The sequence below is a fragment of the Lepidochelys kempii genome, chromosome 8 (assembly GCF_965140285.1).
Source record: "Lepidochelys kempii isolate rLepKem1 chromosome 8, rLepKem1.hap1, whole genome shotgun sequence".
Taxonomy (NCBI): domain Eukaryota; kingdom Metazoa; phylum Chordata; order Testudines; family Cheloniidae; genus Lepidochelys; species Lepidochelys kempii.
In genome coordinates this window covers 11219007-11240878 of record NC_136387.1, presented here as the reverse complement: position 1 = coordinate 11240878, position 21872 = coordinate 11219007, and the positions used below count along the sequence as shown (strand labels likewise).

Below are 21872 nucleotides of genomic sequence, written 5' to 3'. Positions count from 1 at the left end.
TCAGAAGGCATTGGAGAACATATGACAAACGCTCTTTGTAGGATGGCATTCTGAGGGGGTTGCTTATTTAACCTGCATAGCTGGCACCAGCCTTGCTGAGATGTAATGAGCTGTAACCAACGCTCAGACATCATAAACCTGTACTGTATTTGACACATTCAAGTGCTGTCAAGTAGCATACCACCGGCTTGTTCTGTAAGTTGTGAAGTGTATTTCATGATTTTTGTTGTAAACTATGTAATGTGTAGCCATATAAGAACAAAACTTAACTGAATGCTTACACTGACTGTAAACACTCCTACAGGCTCATATGGGACTATGTACATTATGGGCAAAATTCTGCCTAACTGGCACATGTGGGCTTGGGTGTGGGTTGTATGGATATAACAGAGGGCAGAATTTGGTCCTGTATTTGGAACATTCCATTTGCTAGAAATATCACTAAAACCCCTTGTGTCACACTTAACTTTCTGCAGTTTCATCTGCCTTGACATTAACAGTACAGCTGCCAACAACTGTTGCATCAATTAGCATGGGCACTTTTTTCCACTCTTAGCCAATGTCTCTCCTTGTGTTGTGTATTGTGATATACTGCAGTCTTCTTCCTTGCCTGCCCGACATGCTGTAGTTTCATTCCCAGTGGCATCATACAAGTGTGACACTTTGCTCCATGATAGACCTCTAGCAGGGTTAGGAGTGATGCAGCTCCCATCCAGTGTATGGCACTGAATGGGTTAAAACCCTATCCCTGATTAGGAGGTAGTTTTATCAAGTAATATGCTCTACCTGGGTCACAGCTGACTGTGGGAGAACATGGATGACTTAAGTGAGTTAGCAGGTCCTAGCTGGGAGATTGCCCAGGCATTTGAAAATGCATCTGAGCTGAGGTGGAAGCGAATGACCTCACTGTGCTGAGCCGCAGGGAGGTTTTTGGGAAGACCTTACCCTCTGAGACTCATCGGTGTTGTGCATAAGCAGAGCATGTTTTGTGTGTTTTTTTGTTTTGTTTTGTTTTGTGAACAGCCCAGGAGGGTGTCGGGTTATTTTCAGGTCCAGCCACAAAAGACCAAAGATCTCTAGGTCTAATTCATCCCTGGGGTAACTCCACTGAGGCCAGTCGTGTTACTCCAGGGATGGATTGAGCCCACGGTTCTTCACTGCCTTTTAAAATGTGCATATGTGGCACGCTCTAAGCAGAGGCACAAAAATTTAGACTGAAGATCTCATGAGCAAGCAAACCAAGCTGACTCCCCCCCCGAACAGCTCCGCATGCTCCCTGCCCTTTCCACTTCTCACCCCAAAGGCAAAAGCTGGAGGAGGTAGATGAGTCTTATTCCATGCCCTGAAGCACAGAACCTGGCTCTGGTGGACAAAGAGCCAATTTCACAGCCAGAGCCTTCCTCCTAATACCTTCCCTGCTTGTGTAACCTACACACCTCCTGGGTGTAGTGTTCTGTCCCATCTAGTGGCACCAAGACCACGTAGTGAGAGAGATTAATGAGTTTGCTCTACAGCCTTAGCTAAGAGGCAGTTGGCTTTCAGCTCATGCAGTAGAGGGTCATGCACTAAGCTTCAGAGATCCCCACTTCAATCCCACCTGCCGACATCTGGGGTCTGTCGGCGTTACACTTGCTGCGCCTAGATGCTTAAAGCCAAGGCCCATTAGTTGATCTCAACTGCTACAGTGATGATCTACCCCAGCTGACCTCCCCATGTGGTCTAGAGGCATCTGCTCAGATAGCCAGGATTTAAACCATTCAGGGCTTTTACAGATGAAAACCAACACCTTAGATTGCTCCGCCCCTGAGAAGCTAACAGGAAGTTAGGGGAGGCTCTGGAGAAGAAGTGCTTTTACTCCAGTCAGTACAGAAGGTGGGCTGTTCAGAAGTATCTAAGAAGGTATTGCGGCAACCCATTTGAGAGGTCACCACGGCATAGATACCAAAGATATGAGCACCATATAAAGACCTAGATTGACAGATATGGCTTCAGCAAATTCCGTGTTGGAGAGGAGGAATGTGCAGCATTTTTGCTTTTCCGGTTGATATGGAGCTGGTCACTCTGCAACAGAAGGTCAAAACTCTGCCCCTGATGGATGGGCATCGATCACATGCTGTAGTCGGTCACCAGTTCCATTGGCCAGTGAAAGTATTTGGTGTCCTCTTGTTGGCTGCTGATGCCCCAACCCTGCCTCCCCAGGGATGTTGTAAGGGTAGCAAGTTTAAAAGTCAATATTTTACACAGCCCTGTAACTTTGCATGGTGCTTTACAGATGTGTCAAAAGAGGGATGGCACTTGCCTGGGGGAGGAAGAGAGAGACTCTCTCTCTGAGCTGCCCCTAGCGCCATTACCACATTGAGCCCCTCAACGGAGGGAGATGCTAACGGTCCTCTCCCTTGTGGGAAAGAGGCTGCAGCCTTTTCCTCTGATACAACTTCCCCACCCTCAGCAGCCTTTCCATTGCTGGGGGCAGCCTCCAGTGGGGTTTCCCTGGAATGAGTTCAAACCACATTCTGTGATGCGTATCAGCAGTTTCCTGCTCTGTTAGTCATAGCTCATTAATCTCCAGTCATTCTGTAAATAAACCTTTTAACAACTACATCAGAGCTCAAGAATTAGTTATGCTGAGCTTTGGAATGATTTCTGTTTAATCCGCTCCCTGTCTTTGATTATGGTTCTGAACTGAGGAACTGTCTAGACTTGAGTTAGTGTGTTTGGTGGAAAAAGGGAAATCAGAGTTACAGGGGTGGGAAAGAGGAAGGACAAAAGTGTGTGTTACTAATGACCATGGAAAGTAGGAGAACTGAGAGAAGTGGAACAGCAGGGTGTTAAGATCCCAAGTCCTCAAAGGAAGGAATTGCTTTAGGCAAATTCTTTCCCACATGGAATATATAATGTCTAGACAATCAGTCTGGATTTGCTTTGTAATTTTGTTAAGAAACCATGACACAAAATTTATTTGCTGCCGTCACAGAAGTGTGGGTATTTGTTTCATTTACTGACTCCTAATTACCCAGAGGAATTCTGTTTAAATTCAAGGCATTTCACTGTTTTTGTTGGGGTTTTTTTAACGGTGGTCAAATGATGATGAAAGCTGAGGGCTTTAGGGTTTTTGGGGTGGTTTGTTTGTTTTTAACCCAGCTCCTTGAAAGTCAGTTCTTGAGGGTCCAATGTTAGACTTGCCTCCAATCCAATTATACTCTGAAATTCTGCAGAGGGGGAAAGAGTATCTTGTAAGAGGAGTGTCTGCTCTTCTTCTTTATGGTGACACTAAGATCAAATTCAAATTGTTTTGTCCCCTTCTAACAGCTGTAAAGGTGACCATTAAAACAAACTTCAGAGACAAGTAAATTGGTAAATTCTGTGGGTTTGTTGTTGTTTGTTGTTTATTCCCCTGCCCTCCCCACCCCCTCCCCCTTAACATAGACACATTTTCTTAAGGGGGCAGATCTGAAAACAACACTTCTGCCTGCACTTATTTCTTAAACTGTAAAGTGGTACATGCAATGGGCTACTTCCTCAGTTGATATAAATGGCTATAAGTCAGTGCAACTACATTGATTGACCCCACGTAAGGATCTGGCCCATTGGTGGATTATTTTGTTATAACAGATCAGGCAGGTTAAATGAAACCGACAGTTCTGTAATCAATCAGTGGTTCAGTCCTTGCTATAAATCCTTGGGACTTACTAATTGCTATCGGTGACTAGTTCACAAGTTGCAGTAATTTACACAGCTGCTGTAGATGTAAGTTTGCCACTTCCAGTGATTTTTCTGGCCCCGCATGTCAGTGTGTGTGTATAAGAGATTGCAGACTCCATTCCCACTCATTGTAAATAACTGCAGTTGGTGAACTAATCTGCTCTAGCAATTAATAAAGTTGCAAAGCTTTGGGTGTAAATGAGCTAATGGCTTTTCTAAAGGGAAGAGTTGGGCTGACAACAGGGCTGAAAGAAAACACGAGGCTGCTTTGTTAGGGGAAACATGATGGAATTAAAACGTGTTATCCAAACAGTGATTAAATGTGGTTTACAAGCCCAGGAGATACCAGAATAGCTTGTTTTAATGTGCTAAAGTGAACTGGCGTTTGCAGTTTCATTCCTTACCAAGTAGACACAAGGGACTGTTACTGAGTGCTCCAGATATTATTTAAGATGCATTAAAACAACAAGGAGTCCGGTGGCACCTTAAAGACTAACAGATTTATCTGAGCATAAGCTTTCGTGGGTAAAAACCTCCCTTCTTCAGATGCCCCTTTAAGAGACATTGTAACTCAAAGCCAAACAAAGTAATTAAAACTGCTAAAATTTAATAAAAGGAGTTTTCTTCTGCCTCAAATGTGTCATAATATTAGCGTACAGTGTCAATCGACTTATACTTTTTCTCCCCACCCATAGAATTCAGTTCTTGGTTTTATAAAAGAGAAATACAGTCTGAGTGATTATTACTAGTTCTAGAACATATGGCTGCACCTCCTGTGAGGAAGCAACATTGCATGGAGGCCACACTTGAATCCTGTATGTAGGCTTTTGGTACCCTAGTGTAGTATAGTTGTAACTATCTTGGGGTTCATTTAAATAACAAACCAGTGAATGGGAAAGGAATAAAACTTTAATTAAGCAAACTGGCAGGCACCTCTGAACTTCTGCATGCAGCCATGTGCAGTGTTCCCAATCCCTGTCTTCAGGGTACATCTCCAAATTGCTATGTTCATAATACTGTCCCTTATGAGGGAGTGTCTCCTAAATTATAATCTTCTACAAACCTATCTCTACAATAGTTAGCATTGCATGTATCAACTGCCATTGCTCTATTCTCTAGGTGGTTGTTTAGGATGTGATATTTTGGTCGAAAATGGGGTGTCATGTATACTGCACAGTGATTAATTATATGGGATTGTATGAGTAAGGAGTGAAGGACTCACTTCCCTCCTCCTCCAGTGAATATGTAAGGGCTATAGAGGTGTGATCTGTTTATATAAAGGGACATTGACTGCCCCCACCCCCTTTCACAGTAAATGAAATACACAATGAACCCTTTTAGAGTAGCAGCTGTGTTAGTCTGTATCCGCAAAAAGAAAAGGAGGACTTGTTAGTCTCTAAGGTGCCACAAATTTATTTGAGCATAAGCTTTCGTGAGCTACAGCTCACTTCATCGGATACATGCCGATGAACACCGTGGCCTCCATGAATATGAGAGGAGCAACTGGCTATTAAGGTGTAAGTTAAAGATCAATCAATGCCTGTTTACCATCCTTCTGTTTTTCCCATTGTTATGACCCAGCATTAAGCTACTGAAACTGATGAGACTTCTTAACAATGAGCAACTAAGAGAAGACATTTTGTCAATTTCAGTCCCCTGGTGTGGGCCCGGGAGCCCAGTAGTGGAGCTGGCAGGGAGACCAGATAGAGTATACAGTGTGAACGCATGTGCTTCCAACTTGTGGGCATACACCTACTGTAATGCAGAGTAAGCAAAATCCAGTTGGCTAGTAGACTGGGATAGACCAAACCCAGGTGTGGTCAAGTGAAATATAATTACTTGGTCCCAGCCAGACAAGCGGCTTACCTCTGTTATTAGGGATGATGACCTGCCCTAAGGCCAGAAAAAAAAATTGGTTTCCTGCTTCTATTTTGTGTTTCACCAATTGTCTACTTGGCTAGAATTCTCCTTTAGGGATAAAGTGCACTTGGCTGATTAGGTGAAATGGATTCAGCAGTATATTTCATGTGTCCCTCTCCTCTCTCAAGGACAAAGTGATATGACCAGCACTTAAAAAGTCTGGGTGCACTGTCAGCATGGATGTGCTGAACATGTAAGACTGAATCTCTATCTCCATTTTCTTGCGAATAACATTGAATTGCACGTGTGCTCTGTAGCACACTTCAAGGAATGCATAACCAAGGCCAAATTTAGGCAGGTCTCTTATTGCTATCTCTCTTTGAAAACTCATGTCTAAATTGCCATCCACTGTCACTCATAGATCTCTTGTAGGGTAGGTCACTACATACAGTAGAAGTATGATTTGCATCCAACACACTTTTAATTTTTTTTTTTTAAATGAATCAGTGTGACTTTTGAGTTCCAGGCTGTTTTTCGGCAAGTCACCTTATTTGTATTTTAAATAAATAAAATAAAAATCTTCATCTTGCTGTAATGGTCATTGTGTATCAGTCACCTTCTTACTCTACCAACTGGCATTGTCAGATTGTTTTCAGCCCTCCATTTGGCTTGCAGTGAACAAACCCTCAAGGGAAATGTTGTTTGCTTTATGCCGAGATGGAAGCTTGCAATCTTGAAAGAGATAATGGTCAGGTCTATACTAGATAGATTTATATCGGGGGAAAAATCCACCCCCCTGAACCACATAGTGCTGCCTACACTGGGGGTTAGGTCGGTATAACTATGTCGGCAGGAGAGCTTCTCCCATCAATATAGCTATAGCCTCTCATGCTGGCGGGAGAAGCTCTCCCACCAGAGTAGGAACAGCTTCACTTAAGTGCTACAGCAGCCCAGCCGCAATCATGAGCTGCACTGGTGCAGTATTTTAAGTGTAGACCTGCCCAAAGAATAGCTAGTTACATAGCCAGGAAGGATTTGCTTTAGGCCCTCAGCACAACACACATAGGAACTGTAGTCGAATGTAGAGAACAGCAGTTGTCCCTCCATGATTATCTTGGGCTGCCTGGGTAGAAGTGATGTGGATTGAAAAGCTGTTTGTCATTATCTGCGGTGTCTGTGTTCTATTACAGAATGATCAGCTACGAGTGCTGCCCTGGATATGAAAAGGTACCTGGAGAAAAAGGCTGCCCAGCTGGTAAAAATGTGTTCTATTTATATAGATGCTTCATAATTCTACAGCTCTAGCATAGACAGTTATTCAAAGTAAATTTGATTCTTGGGCATTATGTGTGATTTTTATACACTCCTCTCTGTGGAAAGGGCAGACCCACCAAGCGGAGCACTAAGTTATGGGGCCCATCAGCTCCAGTACATGCCAAGTTTTGACAGAAATGTTCTATCCACTTAAAACGATCAAACGCAATTTATTCTAAGTTAAGGTAGTTTGGCTGTTAGAAAATACACATTCCGGTGGGTAATATAACTCTACTGGAAATTTAATATGAAATGATCTACTGTAACACACAGTTCTTCCAGACCATGCTTATTGTTTCAGTGAGTATGAATTTAGTAAGATCTATTTTGATTAGAAGATCCAGTTTAGTGACCTCAAAAAAGGTGGGAAATCCCCTGGATACAGTAACAAATGGTTTCTGCTTTGTCTTTGTCTTTTAATCATTCCCATGGGCGTGACATCCCTACCCTACCTTTTTGCTACTGAGGGAGTTGCAATATTTCGTTTTAAATGCTGCAGACCAAATTCTCGGCTGGCGTACATAGGTGAAGCTCCGCTGAGATCAAGGTACAGTGCCAATTTATACCAGCCGAGGATCTGGCCCTGTGGAATTTGGGGCTCGTGAGAGGGAGAGGCTGCTTGTATTGGATTCAGTCAGGCATATTCATTGATGTGCCCTGCGGGAGGCAAGTTTACCTGGTGGGATGTTGCAGCAGAACAAGGTTCTGCAGTCCCCATACTAGTGGGGTGCCTGCAGTTAGTCAGGTCTGGAAATGGACAGTCTTGGTTAGAGTAGCAGGGGATGCACTGGTTAAGTATATCCCATAGGCAGCTTCTATGAGAGTGAAGGATCCTAAGGGAGTCCAAGGGAGATTAGACCGGCTCTAAGGGAAGGTGGTACCACCGCTGTCCAGGGAGATGCCACCTGAGACACAGTGTACCCGGCAGTTGCAGGGAAGTACAGTTTACATCTCCTAGGACCAAAATGTACAAAATCTAAGCCCCAAAATGTGAACCCACATCTCGAAATGTGAAAAATCAAGGAAAAATGTGAAACCTCAGGTCTAATGACAGACCATGTGAAATTGATAAACCTCCTTGTTTCTTGAGTTTCTAACCCCAATTACATGAGGCCCAATTTGGACTGTCATTTTACACCAGTATAAATCCAAAGTAACTCCATTTAAGGTTGTCAATTATACTGCTGTAATTGTGGTCAGAATCTCACCCAGTTTTAGGACATTAGCGAAGGATAAACTAGTATTCCAGTACCAACAAATATATGTTTGATGGGGACCATTTCAGAAGAATTCAGGGATGGAGGATGAAGTTGTGTCAGCGTACAGAACGTTGCATGATTTTTATAGTCTATCCTGCTATGTCTTGAGGGAGGTGGGACAAAACATGGGAAATCGAGTGGCACACCTAGACCTATATCAAACGATTCCTTTGACGCCTGAGTTCGCTGACATGTTTCATTTCCAGATACATTTTTGCCAGCAGCTCTGTTTTCATTCAGCAATGGGCAGGGAGATAGGAATGGCTGCGTGCTGGAACTGCTACCGTGTTATCAAATTTGATATTTTTTTCTTTCAGCATTGCCACTTTCAAACCTCTACGATACCCTGGGGATTGTTGGAGCCTCCACCACACAACTGTACTCGGACAGCTCTAACCTGAGACCAGAAATTGAAGGACCTGGAAGTTTTACAATCTTTGCCCCAAACAATGAGGCCTGGGCTGCTTTGCCTGCTGTAAGATTAAAATCCACCTTCCTTCTTGTTCTCTCCCCGACTCTTCTAGATTCGCAGCACTGAGTCCTCTGTCCGCATAATAGGTACAACCCTGACCGAGGCAGTGTAAGCTTCCAGCATAGGAACTGCCCTGCTTGATCAGACCTAGGTCCATCTTGTCCAGCATCATATCTCTGACAGCCCCAGATGCTTCAGAGGAAGGTGCAAGAACCCTGGAGTAACCGATCCTGCCCCGTGTTAGGTCTCATGATGATTTCTAACAGGTAGAGGATGTCTGAAGCCCTGAAGCATGAGTGTTAATATCCCTCCCACAATTCTTTGTGGCTCTTTAATTAAGATCACTCTGGATGTTCTTGTTAGCCATATAAATGTCCAGTCTCTCTTTGAGTTCTTGACCTCAATGATGTCATGTAACAGTGAGTTCCATAGTTCAATTACACATTATGGGAAAAAGCATTCACCACAAGTCACACCAGAGTGCCTGAGCCAGAGAGCCTAGGAATGGGAGAGAATTCAGACTCGTTCACCTAGTCTGCTAAGACTATGCCAAATGTGTACACTTTAACAGTAAATAAACAGATATTGGGCCAGGGACCATCTTTTCATTACGTGCACCGGCTGTGCCTAGCACAATGGCACTCCAGTCCTTGTTTGTAGACTTCCTAGGAGCTACCACAATACAAATGATGATCCTAAATGAAAGCTTATGGTGAGACACATACAAAGTTATGGCTAGTTCTACATGAAAGTTATGGTTTTAAAGTCGAAGACAAACATGTCCTTTAGGTTTGCCCAACTTTCATTTTAAAACAGACATTTGAAGTATTCATTCACTGGCTTCTATTTAGATCAATAGCTTTCCTCAACAAAATTTCAATAGACCGATTACTGAAAGATGTTGCCAGGGAACTTTACAGTGGCATGGAATGCTGTGGAAATCCATTTGGGAGTCAAGATCCATGCTGGAAGATCCCTGTGCAATATCAGGGCTCCTGCTATTGAAGAAATTCTGTTTACACTAGATTTAATGACACTTAAAAATTTGCCTGAAAATTACTTTTTTTTTTTGCTTATTTTTTGCTTATTTTCAGGAAATGTTGGATTCATTGGTCAGTAACGTTAACATTGAACTGCTAAATGCTCTTCGCTACCATATGGTGAACAGACGGGTCCTAACAGATGAGCTGAAACATGGAACATCCCTTCCTTCAATGTACCAGAATATTGATCTCCAGATCCACCACTATCCTAACGGAGTAAGTGAATTACTTGTACTACTGTAACAACGGGGGCCAGATCCCCAAATGGAGTAAACTGATCCAAGTCAATGGAGCTATGCCAGTGGCCCCAGAATTCTTATACTGTATCTTTTTTTTTGTAAAATATTAATAATAAAGAGACCAAAAACTCTGAGGAAGAGGGTCCGATACAGGAAGGTGATCAGTGTCCATTGACCTCCATGAGAATTGAAGGCACTCTGCATGTCACACGATTGAGCCTCAAATTACCTGAGCAGATATTGGTGTATAGGTGCACAAGGTGCTTGTATAGAATTTTTATACACAGATCGATCCATAGATGATGATGATGCAGTAAATGTTACACTCTGGTAAGCATGCTGATATGTATTTGCTCTTACTTCATACTATAGTGAGAGCAGTTTTGCTGAAGTATAATTATGTCAAATGTGTTTTAAGCTTCTGATGACAGAACTATATACTAGGAGCATTTATTGAAAAGTATAACTTCAGAGTCATAACAGTATTAAATATGAAACTAAAAGGCAATTAGATTTATTCTGTAGCTAGCCTTCTAGCATATATGAATTAGTGGTAATTACAGGTATTATAAAGCATAATCACACTGCAGTTTGTCACTATTATAAAGGGTAACCACTTATTTAAAATATAAATGAATGGCATCTTTCTAGATATAGGGCCTGAGCCTGCAACCCTTATTTACCTGCGTAATTCTTATTTACAAGTAAACTGAAGTCACTGGATTACTCATTCGAGTAAGGGTGGGGCCTATAGTACAGTACAATTTTAGCTTGGCTGGTAATGTGTTTTTTATTTCCTGTATATTGGGACTGGTTAACCATACTGCATGCTGTTAAGTTTCAGATGCAGTAAACCGTAGAGTTACCTAGAGAGGAATGGTTTGTAAAAGAGCTCCTGAGAGCAGTTGCACAGAAAGACACTGTTGCTTCCTGATGATTAATAGCATGGCACCCTCTCTACATATGTTTCTTTAACTTCTCCTAGTAGTAATGCAGTTTGTGGATTGTGGGGTTTTTAAGTTTTTGTTTTTTAATTAATTGAACTCTGTCCCCTCTGGATCGTTTCCTCTGCAGATTGTGACCGTGAACTGTGCCAGACTTTTGAAAGCAGACCATCATGCCACCAATGGAGTGGTCCATCTGATAGATAAAGTCATCGCCACCACAACAAACACTATTCAGCAAATCGTTGAGACCAATGAAAATCTTGAAACTCTTCGGGTGAGTTCATCTCAAGGCTTTACAGCATGTTTGTTTATGCTTTCATTCATGATTTTCAAAGGTGTCCAACTCCCACTGAATTTCAATAGGATGTACGTAACCAAGGACTTGTCTGCACTTTGAAGTTTTGCTGTTTTATCTTTGCCAGCAAACTACTTATGCTGATATAGCTTATTCTGATTTGGAATCTATACCAGTATAAAGCATCATGTACTGGTATAACTGTGTCTACACAGAGGCCTTTACTGGCTTAACTACGTCAATAAAAAAATCACACCGCTTACTGACAGTTATTTTGGTAAAACTTTTTAAATGTGCACCAGGCCTAACTCCCTTATTTCCTTTTGAAAATCCTGGCATTAGATGTTACTGTTCAGAAACATTGACCCAACTGATTTAATAAATGCCAACTTAAAATATTAATTGTTAATGCACATCTTATACATTGAACTTTAACATTTAAACATAAATTGGCATTTCCCAGTTAACCAGGTTAAGGAGCTGAGCCAGTGCCGTTTGAAGTCACTGGGATCCTTTCCATTGACTTCAATAGGTATTGGAGCAAGCCCTAAGTCCGCCCCTGCCACCTGATGTGTTCCAAAGATTGCCTGCCTGAAGGGTAAGATGCTGCTAAGTACATAGGGCCAGATTTTTAAGAAAAGGTATTTAGGTGCCTATGAATGCAGATAGGCACCAGATGCTTTTAAAAGTCTGCTCCTTAGCCCTTGTCTGGATTCGGGGGGGGGAGGGGGGAACGTTTTTCCTTCTTTGTGTTCTTGTTGAGCGCATTCTAGCCTCTCTCTTCCCATTTCTTTAAAGGCTGCTGTGGCTGCGTCTGATCTTAATACCTTGTTAGAAAGTGATGGCCAATTCACACTCTTGGCTCCAACTAATGAAGCCTTTGAGAAGATCCCACAAGAAACACTGAACAGGATCCTTGGGGACCCAGAAGCTCTCAAAGGTAAATGACCGTTTACCAAGTGTGTTGAAAGGTAGAAAAGTAAGAGAACTGACCCTTGATATGTCCTGAGATAGGCTGGAATAATCCACTTGACATTATTATTATTATTTTTTTTAACCCTAGATGGTGCAGCCTTTTCTTTAGGACAAAACACAGGGAACTTAAGGTCCGCATGCTGCACCAAGCTGTGCATAGGAGAACTCCTTGGGGGGAAAGAGAGGAAGCCATGCAGTCCCCAGAGCACACAGCTAGTTCACAGGGGAATTGAGGCTGAGATTTCCAAAGGTGTTCGGGAGTTGGACTACAAACTCCTTTAGAAATCTCTGCCTGAGTGGGGGGAAAAATCAGACACACAAAGCAACCAATCCTCCAGCTCTACCTTACTGCTACAGAGCCAGTGTGTGTGATTGTACTGGGAACTCTGTTCTGTGGCATTAAGAAGGCAAAGGTGCCCCGCACAAAGAGCCATCCATCTATGCCCACACCATGTAGCGGAACTGCAGCTCTTCCGCTGTGTAGGACAGCCTTTGCACCCAGACAGGGATGGGGCAGGATTTGGGCCATAAAAGAATTACTATCTTCGGATCAAAACGAATGCACTCGTTGGGCTGCTGTGTAGAGAGAAAATCGGGTTTCTCCTGCTATAAACATCCAGGCAGCTTAATGAATTTTAGAACATAAAATTATGGGCCACGCTACCTTGCTCATGTGATCAGTTCCACAGCTACCAGTCCATTGGAATGGCCATCTGGACACGGATCCTTGTATCTAGCCAAGCCCTGCTTAGTGTAGGACCTGGGGAGTGGGCTAAGATCCACCTTTGCACTCCCTCCAGCCAGTGGCTGCTTCAGTTCCAGGTATAAGTTACAACAGTCTCTGAGCTGCTCGTGGGCCCTCTAGGAGCTGTTATGCAGCCTGGGATTCATGCCATCCCACCCCAAGTTCTGAGATTGAGAGGAAGTAACACTGAGCCTACTTGCGGGGGAGATCCCTAGCTGCATCCCTTTGGGTTAATGGAGTAGCTCAAAGGGGAGTTAGTTGAGGCTGGTATCTGGCCTTTATCTATCACCAGCAGAAGATTATTAATTTTTACTAGAGAAGTTAAATATCTCGGGCCAAATCCTACCCTCAACTATAGCACAGTAAATCTGGAGCAATTCACTGAAGTCAATATAGCTCCCTCAGGTTTCCATTGATGTAACTCTCTGGATAGTGTTTAGACCCATATCTTGGACAAGAATGGAGCCTTCAATTCTAAATCTTCGCTAACATAGCAAAAGCTAGATGGTATCCTGTATAAAAACTCGAGTACAGTGACTTACTCCTTTTGTGCAGGTTTTGTCACTTGCAGGGGTCTTAGTCCATAGGCTGTAAAATCTTATCAATCATTGTAAGCTCTTTTGGGACTGGTCTTTGTACGGTGCCTAGCACGGTGGGGTTGTGGTCCTTGACTAGGGCTCCTAGGCACTACAAATAATTTCCAGGCTGGCTTTCCACACTTCTATTTACCATGTGCATTTTCTCTCTTCTAGACCTGTTAAACCATCACATATTGAAATCAGCCATGTGTGCTGAGGCCATTATTGCTGGCTTGTCAATGGAGACTCTGGAAGGTACCATGTTGGAAGTAGGCTGTACTGGTGATGAACTCACCCTGAATGGAAGGGCTATCATTGCTGAAAAGGATGTCCTAGCTGTTAATGGTGTAGTACATTTTGTTAATGAGCTGCTGATTCCAGACTCAGGTAAAACCATTGATCTGTATACTGGATTTCTTTTGTTTTTGAGCAGTACATATAGTGGGGTTTTAAAATATTTTGTGATAGAATTTTCACGTGGCAATGTAACAAGCATGCCTGTGCACACGCTAATATGTCTGCCCACCTAAGCCAGTATTTGCACATACAAATTCGGTAACTATGTATGTCATTAAGTTCCCAATTACCTGACCTGCATGCGTAAATACAGGGTTTTTCATGATCCTTTAGGGAGGTTGACATGCACCTTTACATGGGTGATGTCCTTATGTTCCTCCTCTCCAACCCTGCTTTGGAAATCTTTTTTCAGTAGAATTTTGTATCATTACAGTTTAACAGGGTGTCTAATTTAAAGTTCTAAGCTTCTTTAATGAAGGACTCATTGGAAATAACTCAACAGATGGCAAGAGAGAAGATAGGTATTATATTCAGTCAAAAAAATCAAGGCTGGGACTTTCAAAGACGCCTAAGAGAGTTGGGACATCCGACTCCCTTTGAAATTCAGTGTTTGTTTTGAAAATCCCAGTATGACTGCTTTGGAAATAAGTAGTGCTCTTACTTGATCCTTTTTTTGCATCCATTTGCTTTCCAGCAATATGCATTGCTCATTAGTATGTACTTCTAATTACAAATAGATGGTAGTCCATGCTGAAACAAATTTGTTGAAGCATTTAATATGGTTTTAACAAGTGATTTCTGTTCCTTTTTTTTTTTCTTTAGCTAAAACTTTGTTTGAGTTAGGAAAAGAATCTGATGTTTCAACGTCTATTGACCTTTTTAGACAAGCTGATCTCAGCTCTCATCTCACTGGAAATGAGCGTGTGACGCTTCTTGCCCCAGTAAACATTGCGTTCAAAGGTAAACTTTGGAAATCTTCTATACGTTCCATTGGTTCTTATCACAGACCCACTTCCGGGAGGAACCAGAGTTATATGCCAGATTTTTACTATTGTTAATGATTGCTTTCTTCATTGAGGGGTGTGTGTGTGCACACACACGTCCCCTCTCTCTCACTTAAGCTGGTTTTGCTAGAGTGGCTTTGAAACTGAAAGGCGATCCAGATACCATATTTATTGTTTAGATCCTTGTAGAGTCTTAATGATTGTGTTAAAATGAGTCCCTATGTGTTGAAATGCTTTTTGCTGCAGATGGGACTCCTCCTATGAACCAGAACACGAAGAGTTTGCTTCTAGATCACATTCTTAAAGAACAGCTTTCTTCTAAATATCTTTACCATGGACAGAAGCTAGAAACTCTGGGTGGCAAAGAACTGAGAGTTTTTGTATACCGCAATGTGAGTGTCTGTCTAACTCTCTTTCTTAGTCTGATACAGTATTATTGCTCTAGAAGGGCTGTTGCTCTGTTATTAGTGTCTCACTGATAACACATCAGGGGTGAAATTCTGGTCCCAGTGAAGTCAATGGGATTTCTTCCATTGAATTCAACGGGGCCAGGATCTCAAGGCAGATCTGCAAACTCAGTTTGGGATCTGAGAGTCAGGCTGTATTCTTTCTCATCCGTCATCTGTAGCAAAGATTCTGGAGGCCAAATGGTGCCCTTAGTTATACATATGCAAGCCTGCTAAGGGCTAATTTATATAATATAAAAAAGTTAACTTGAATGTAGTATCAAAGTGAAAAATACAAACAAACAATGTAACAATTAAAATATTCTATCCCTTGAAATGTATTTTAATTTATTTTGTCTGTGTTTATACTTGCAGAACCTCTGCATTGAAAACGTCTGTATTGCTGCCCATGACAGGAGAGGAAGGTTTGGCACCTTGTTTACAGTGGATAAAATGCTGACTCCACCAGTAGGAACAGTCATGGATGTTCTAAAGGCAGACCAACGTTTCACGTGTGTAGTCACATTGCTTAATGCACCTTATGGAAAGTGCTCCGATAGTGTGATGATGAGCACAATATCAGAACCCATATAGAATAGACTAGGTGACATTTTGTTCTTGCTGTTAGTCTTGCAGTAGCGGCAGAGCTGTCAAAGCAATTCCAATTAGCTATGGATTGAAGTCATTACTATATAATTTGTTAATGAAAAAGCATCTAAATGCATGTCTTGCTAAATTATAAGCAGCAAAACTTTTAAAATAAAAATGGGGTTTAAAATTCTTTTAAGTACCAAGTGAGTCCAGAATATTTCTATTGTGTCCCCCAATTTGTTCCTTGTTTCAAATTATCAAAGGACCTTAGACCAACTCAGTGGGAGCTGGATTGGGATCTAAAAGAAGAATCATCTGTAGGTTAATACAGTAAGAATGTGATTCAAAGCCCCAGGGAAAGACTGCCATTGACTTCAGTGGACTTTGGATTAGGCCTTAAGTTTTCAGTTACATTATTTGCCAGAACCTATTGTATTTTGTATCTTTAACATTATAATTCTTCTTGAAAATAACTACAACAGTTACTCTTTAGCTGAATGTATCTGCCATTAGAATAATGATAAATGTAGGTTTAAACTAGCGAAGCCTACAACCAGTGTGTTGTGCCATGGCTTGCTCAGGCTGAGCCCCGGCACCTCTGTGCTTGGCAGCTTCTAGCCCTGGCACCTCTGGGCTTGCTGCATCAGTTATGAATGTAAAAAAATTGCTTAAGCCCTGGCACTTCTTTCATTACAAATTAAGCACTGCCTACAACTGTGTTTTGTGTGTGTCTTGCAGTACGTTGGTGGCTGCCATCCAATCTGCAGGTCTAATGGAGACATTAAATAGGCCAGGTACCTTCACGGTGTTTGCTCCAACAAACGAAGCTTTCCAAGCTATGCCACAAGGGGAACTGAACAAACTTATGGGTAAATATCCATAGATATGATTTTTAATGTTGTGTAATGTTGAAGGGCTGACCAGGATAAATATGCCTTCAATATCACATTCTTTGATCCTTAAAATTTGTGTGTCTCCTTATCCATTGAAAGCTCTTGTCCTACATAACCAACTCATATGCCATGCACCAACAGAAAGCTTGTGATCTGTCCAGCAGGCATCAAAAAGTGGCCTTAAATTTTCTAGTGAGGCAGATACAAGGTCTCTGGGAACATTTGGGATACAATGGCATCTGTTAGGATTGTTCAGAGCCTGCAGGGAACACTCCCCTGCCTGGGCTTAGCTCTTCTGGCCAGTGTAGACTGGTTGGAACCATGGAATCACAATTGCTTCCCCTGTCCATGGTGTTTCTAGCAATGCTGTTGGCACTTGAGGTCTCTGGTCCTCACATGCCGACTGTGCAAGAACTATGAGCCTGCCTGAAGTCTGCATGCCTGTCTGCTGCACAGTAAACGTATATGGCAGAAGGATCATTGCGCCCTCTTTTCATGACGCTTTAACAACCAGGTTTTGCATGGGTGTGGAAAGAAGTGTTTAATATTGCAGATGGAAAATGATTCCTATCCAAGCATTTATCAGGCAGAGTCCTACCCCAAACTGAGTGTTTTTTTTTTTTATATTTATATATAAAATAGCAGGGAAAGAAGAAAACAAATCTGGCGATAAGAGACCGATATTTTGGACTAGGAAAAGATAAAGACCGGGAGGAGACTGATGCCCTGTAAAGCAGGGGTTCTCAACCTCTTTCTTTCTGAGGCCTCCCTCAACATATTCTAAAAACTCCATGGCCCACGAGTGCCCCAACTGGTTTTTTTTTTTTTTCTGCATATAAAAGCAGGGACAGCATTAGGGGGTAGCAAACTGGGCAATTGCCTGGGGCCCCAAGCAACAGGGTGCCCCATGAAGCTACATTCATAGAATCATAGAATCTCAGAGTTGGAAGGGGCCTCAGGAGGTCATCTAGTCCAACCCCCTGCTCAAAGCAGGACCAATCCCTGATTTTTGCCCCAGATCCCTAAATGGCCCCCTCAAGGATTGAACTCACAACCCTGGGTTTAGCAGGCCAATGCTCAAACCATTGAGCTATCCCAGAGGCTCAGGCTTCAACTTCAAGCCCAGGTGATGGGGCTTAGGACCTCAGGCTTCAGACCCTTGCGGTGGGGCTTTGGCTTTCCACTCCGGGCCCCAGCGAGTCTAACACTGGCCCTGCTTGGTGGGCTCCCTGAAGCCTGCTTGTGCCAACCCCCGCCCCGCCCCCCAGAGGGCCCGGACCCCTGGTTGAGAACCACAGCTGTAAAGCACAGGCTTGCAGACATGACATGGAAAAAGTATGGGAACTTTTACAGCCATTTTCTGTGTAAGCAACAGAATGTTGTCCCTTTTTGAGTTAAAAAATGGCTGTGGTTTGGAAAGAATGCTAATTATTCATTTAAAACCCAACCAAACACTGACGACATAATCTGTAAAGCATCTGTGTATGGTAGCTGGCTATCCTTTTAAGTGCATGGAGCAGTAATCTATTACGTCGGCCTGTGCAGTCATTCTAGTGTTTGTGTATAAATATTTCACATCTATTTTTGCAACTACTGTAACCAGCTCTACGGGTGAAATATCCCAGACATGAGTGCTTGAAATGTTCTTGGTCTTTCAAAGCAAATATTTAGCTTATGGTTCTGAAGGTGAAGTGAATCGTGCTGGTGAGGATATGAGTGTGAACTGACTCACATGGACCACAGAGGAAAAGATTTGCTGCTTATTGAGATGAAGCTGCTGAAATAAAATATACATCTTGCTAGATGGGCTTCTTTCATTTTGGACCAAGGCCCAGATTTTTAAATGGATTTAGGTGCCTAACTCTCATTAAAATCAGTGGAAGTTAGGTGCCTGAATACCTTGATAAATCTGGCCCTTAGCATCACATGTTCTGCCTGACCTAGAGTTTAGTTGTTGGCACTGCATCTCTAAGGAGAAATGAGAGAGATTGATGTCCACTATTGCTCCACCCTCTGGCTAACCAGGAAACAGACTGCGAGGAATACACCAACTTAGTTCTTCCAGGGCCTGATCCAAAGCCTAGTGAATTCAATAGAGAGATTCCTGTTTGACGTCAGTGGGGTTTGGATCAGAGTCTGTGATACCAAGGTCTGTAAACTCTGGTTCCGTGAAAATAGTGACTCTCCAGTGCTACAATTTAGCTCATTACGAGCAAGCTTTGTATCTATTTTAAAGTAACATTAGTATCGGCAACTCTGATATGTGAACTAGCAGGCAAGATTCTCGGAGTTCTTCCTTTTTTTTTTTTTAAACCCAGTCAATACCAGGAAATAAAGCAAATAATATAAAGAAACACCTTAATTTTGGAGAGTTTTTCAGTATGCCCCTCATCTTCTAAGTGACTGGGAGTGGCTCCGGGTTGTCGTCATGTTAGATTTCATAAATTAAGCACGGGCGGGACTGATCTGTACTGGAAGTAGTAGGAAATATCAACGAGTGACCATTGACCCAACACCTCTGCATGGGGTTTGAGGGCACTGCACTACTGACCTATTTTTTGGACCATAAACTGGTCTTGACTGAAGTTGGTTGATGTTTTCCAGCTAAAACTTTTTTTTTTTTTAACCCTTTCCCAAAAGTTGCAGTTTTGGGTCGACTGAAACGTTTTGCGAATTTGTGTCCATTCACCAAATTGTTTAGGTTGAAATGTTTTTTTTTCACCTTTTTAAAAAATAAAACCTCAATTTTTCAACCGCAAGCAAAAATCTTTGTTTAGAATTTTGCTTCAATTTTATTTTAAAAAGTTTTAGAAAAACTCAAAATTACACACTTGGGTTTGAATCAAGTAAAACGTTTTGATCTGGAATTAATCTCTTTTCATTTAAAAAAAAATTGTTTAAATTGCTTTGAATTTTTTGTATGGGCTCAATCCGAAACGCACGTTTTTTTTATTTTTATTTTCTTCCGCCCCGCTCCACCTCCAGCTTTGGTCACCAGACAGAAGAAAATCCGCTGTTTGCACAGCTCTAGGCCTGCTTGTGGTTGAAGATCCCAGGGGCCTTTCTGTACAGCTGAGTGTTAACCCTGAAGTTCTAACCAGTTCCAGCTAGGATATTTACATTTTACCTCCCCAGATTGCCCCTGTGCTTTGAACAATCGATGATCTTTTCCATTTGATGTCGGAGGTGATTGGATTTCAGTAGAGGGTGAAGTGACTTTATATGCACGTGCAGTGGTGGTGTAGCCATGCTGGCCCTGGGATATTAGAGACACCAGGTGGTGAGATGTCCTTTAATAAAAGATGAGAAAATATTATCTCACCCACCTGATTGTGCATATGGCATTTACCTCTTAAAACTATGACCGTGTATAGGGGAAAAGCTGTAACATTGTTCTGTAAATGTTTCTTCTGGCAGGTAATGCTAAAGAACTTGCGACCATTTTGAAGTACCATATTGGGGATGAAATCTTGGTCAGTGCAGCAGTTGGAGCTCTTGTGAGATTGAAGTCTCTGCAGGGTGATAAAATTGAAGTCACCGCTGTAAGTTTGTGTGGGGGGGGGTTTCGGGATTTCCTTGTGGGTTTTTTGTTTTTTGCTTTTTTTTTTTTTTTTCCACAATATGGTTATGCTCACTTGCACGATGTCAAAACAGCTTCCAAATGGACATATGCTCTCACTAAATGGCATCACTGGTTCCTAGCGGAGAGATGTTTGTAACCTCAGGAAGCAGATGGTCTTGAAATAATAACCTCTGTTTTGAGATCTCAGGAAAAGCCTTCTACGGAGAATACAGGCTAACTTTATTGTAGAGGTTTGGGGGTGGGGGGGGGGGGGGGGTTGTCCCATCCATTAAATGGTGGTTTCACTTTTTCTCCCCTTCCAGAAAAACAATGTAGTAAATGTCAACAAGGAACCTGTTGCCGAAACTGATATCATGGCCACTAATGGTGTGATTTATGCTGTGAATGCTGTCTTACAACCTCCAGGTAGGTCAACATTTCTAAATATATAAAGCTGCTGGCTAGGAATTTCACTGATGTTTTGCACAGTTTATAAAAGGAAATACATTTTCTCTGCAGAAGCTAAGAGAAGGGGTATTCTGTGCAGGTTTATTAGGAAGCAAAATTTGTATAGCTGTATTTGCTATAGCAAATATACTAGTTCTTTAAGTTCTGCTAGCAGAATAGGTACAATTTTTGATACTTTGTGAGCATCTGTGCAATATACCATCAGTCATATAGTCTGTTCATTTTACACAATGCAGCTACACTATAAAATATCCATATCCAGTGGTTTTTAATATATTTTAACCACATATGGTGTCACAGTTGAAATCTGTTCATCTGGGTTCTATTAAGTTTGGTCCTAGTTCAGAAAGCTACATAAGCATGTGCCTAGCTTTAAACATGTAGGCAGTCCTGCTGAAGTCAGTGGAATTTAAGCGTATGCTTCTCTTTAACGTCTCAAGAGTGGTCCTGACCAGGGATGAATCAGGGCCTTTGTATATTGTGCTCCTGCTCTGAAGGAGCTAATGGTAGTGTAGTGACTATACAGCTATCGGCTACAGTGAACAACTTTGTAAAGTGGGACTATCTGTCTATTGTTATGTATGCATCAATTAAAGTACAGTAGAGAATGGGCTGTCACAGGAATAGTTCAAATCAACCCAAGTTACTCAGAACAAGCTGCGGGACCATTGCTTGCTTGGCTATCTGAAGACGGGGGATGACCTAGTAAGTATTATAATTCAGTGGGTGCTGTTGTATTGATGTGTGATTGTGATTTCATGCCTAGATATACAGAACACTAGTAGAGGGAAGCAGGAAATATTCTTAGTCTCTATATTAATGATGATTTAATTACACCCACAGCTTTTAGGCCTCAAGAAAGAGGAGATGAGCCCGCAGATCCTGCGCTAGAAATCTTCAAACAGGCATCTGCATTATCCAAGGTAAACAACATTTAGCCCATGTATTGGGACACTCTTGAAATTACAAACCTATTAACAATTTTTAAGGATCATTATATTTATTCAGTTTTTGATTTAAGAAAATACTAATCACATAACACTCTGGACCCTGAGCAGTCTTCTCTTTCTTGCTTACAATTAAAAAAAAAAAAAAAACATTTCATAACATACTGCAGATAAAATCCTGGTGCTGTAAGACACATGCCAAACCTCAATAGCATATGTTATATTCAAATGTAAT

The 21872-nt window shown here is 42.0% G+C and overlaps 1 protein-coding gene across 2 annotated transcripts in view; it reads left to right on the top strand.

The window, feature by feature from the left end:
* TGFBI (transforming growth factor beta induced) overlaps nucleotides 1–21872 on the top strand; it is a 36624-nt gene that overhangs the window by 11422 nt on the left and 3330 nt on the right. For both annotated transcript variants that reach the window (XM_073355508.2, XM_073355509.2), the window contains exons 3-15: nucleotides 6753–6817; nucleotides 8453–8610; nucleotides 9702–9866; nucleotides 10964–11110; nucleotides 11930–12071; nucleotides 13604–13816; nucleotides 14549–14686; nucleotides 14977–15122; nucleotides 15552–15688; nucleotides 16506–16636; nucleotides 20078–20202; nucleotides 20546–20648; nucleotides 21534–21613. In XM_073355508.2, coding sequence (XP_073211609.1) covers nucleotides 6753–6817; nucleotides 8453–8610; nucleotides 9702–9866; nucleotides 10964–11110; nucleotides 11930–12071; nucleotides 13604–13816; nucleotides 14549–14686; nucleotides 14977–15122; nucleotides 15552–15688; nucleotides 16506–16636; nucleotides 20078–20202; nucleotides 20546–20648; nucleotides 21534–21613 — 1750 coding nt within the window. The remainder of the gene's footprint in view (nucleotides 1–6752; nucleotides 6818–8452; nucleotides 8611–9701; nucleotides 9867–10963; nucleotides 11111–11929; nucleotides 12072–13603; nucleotides 13817–14548; nucleotides 14687–14976; nucleotides 15123–15551; nucleotides 15689–16505; nucleotides 16637–20077; nucleotides 20203–20545; nucleotides 20649–21533; nucleotides 21614–21872) is intronic.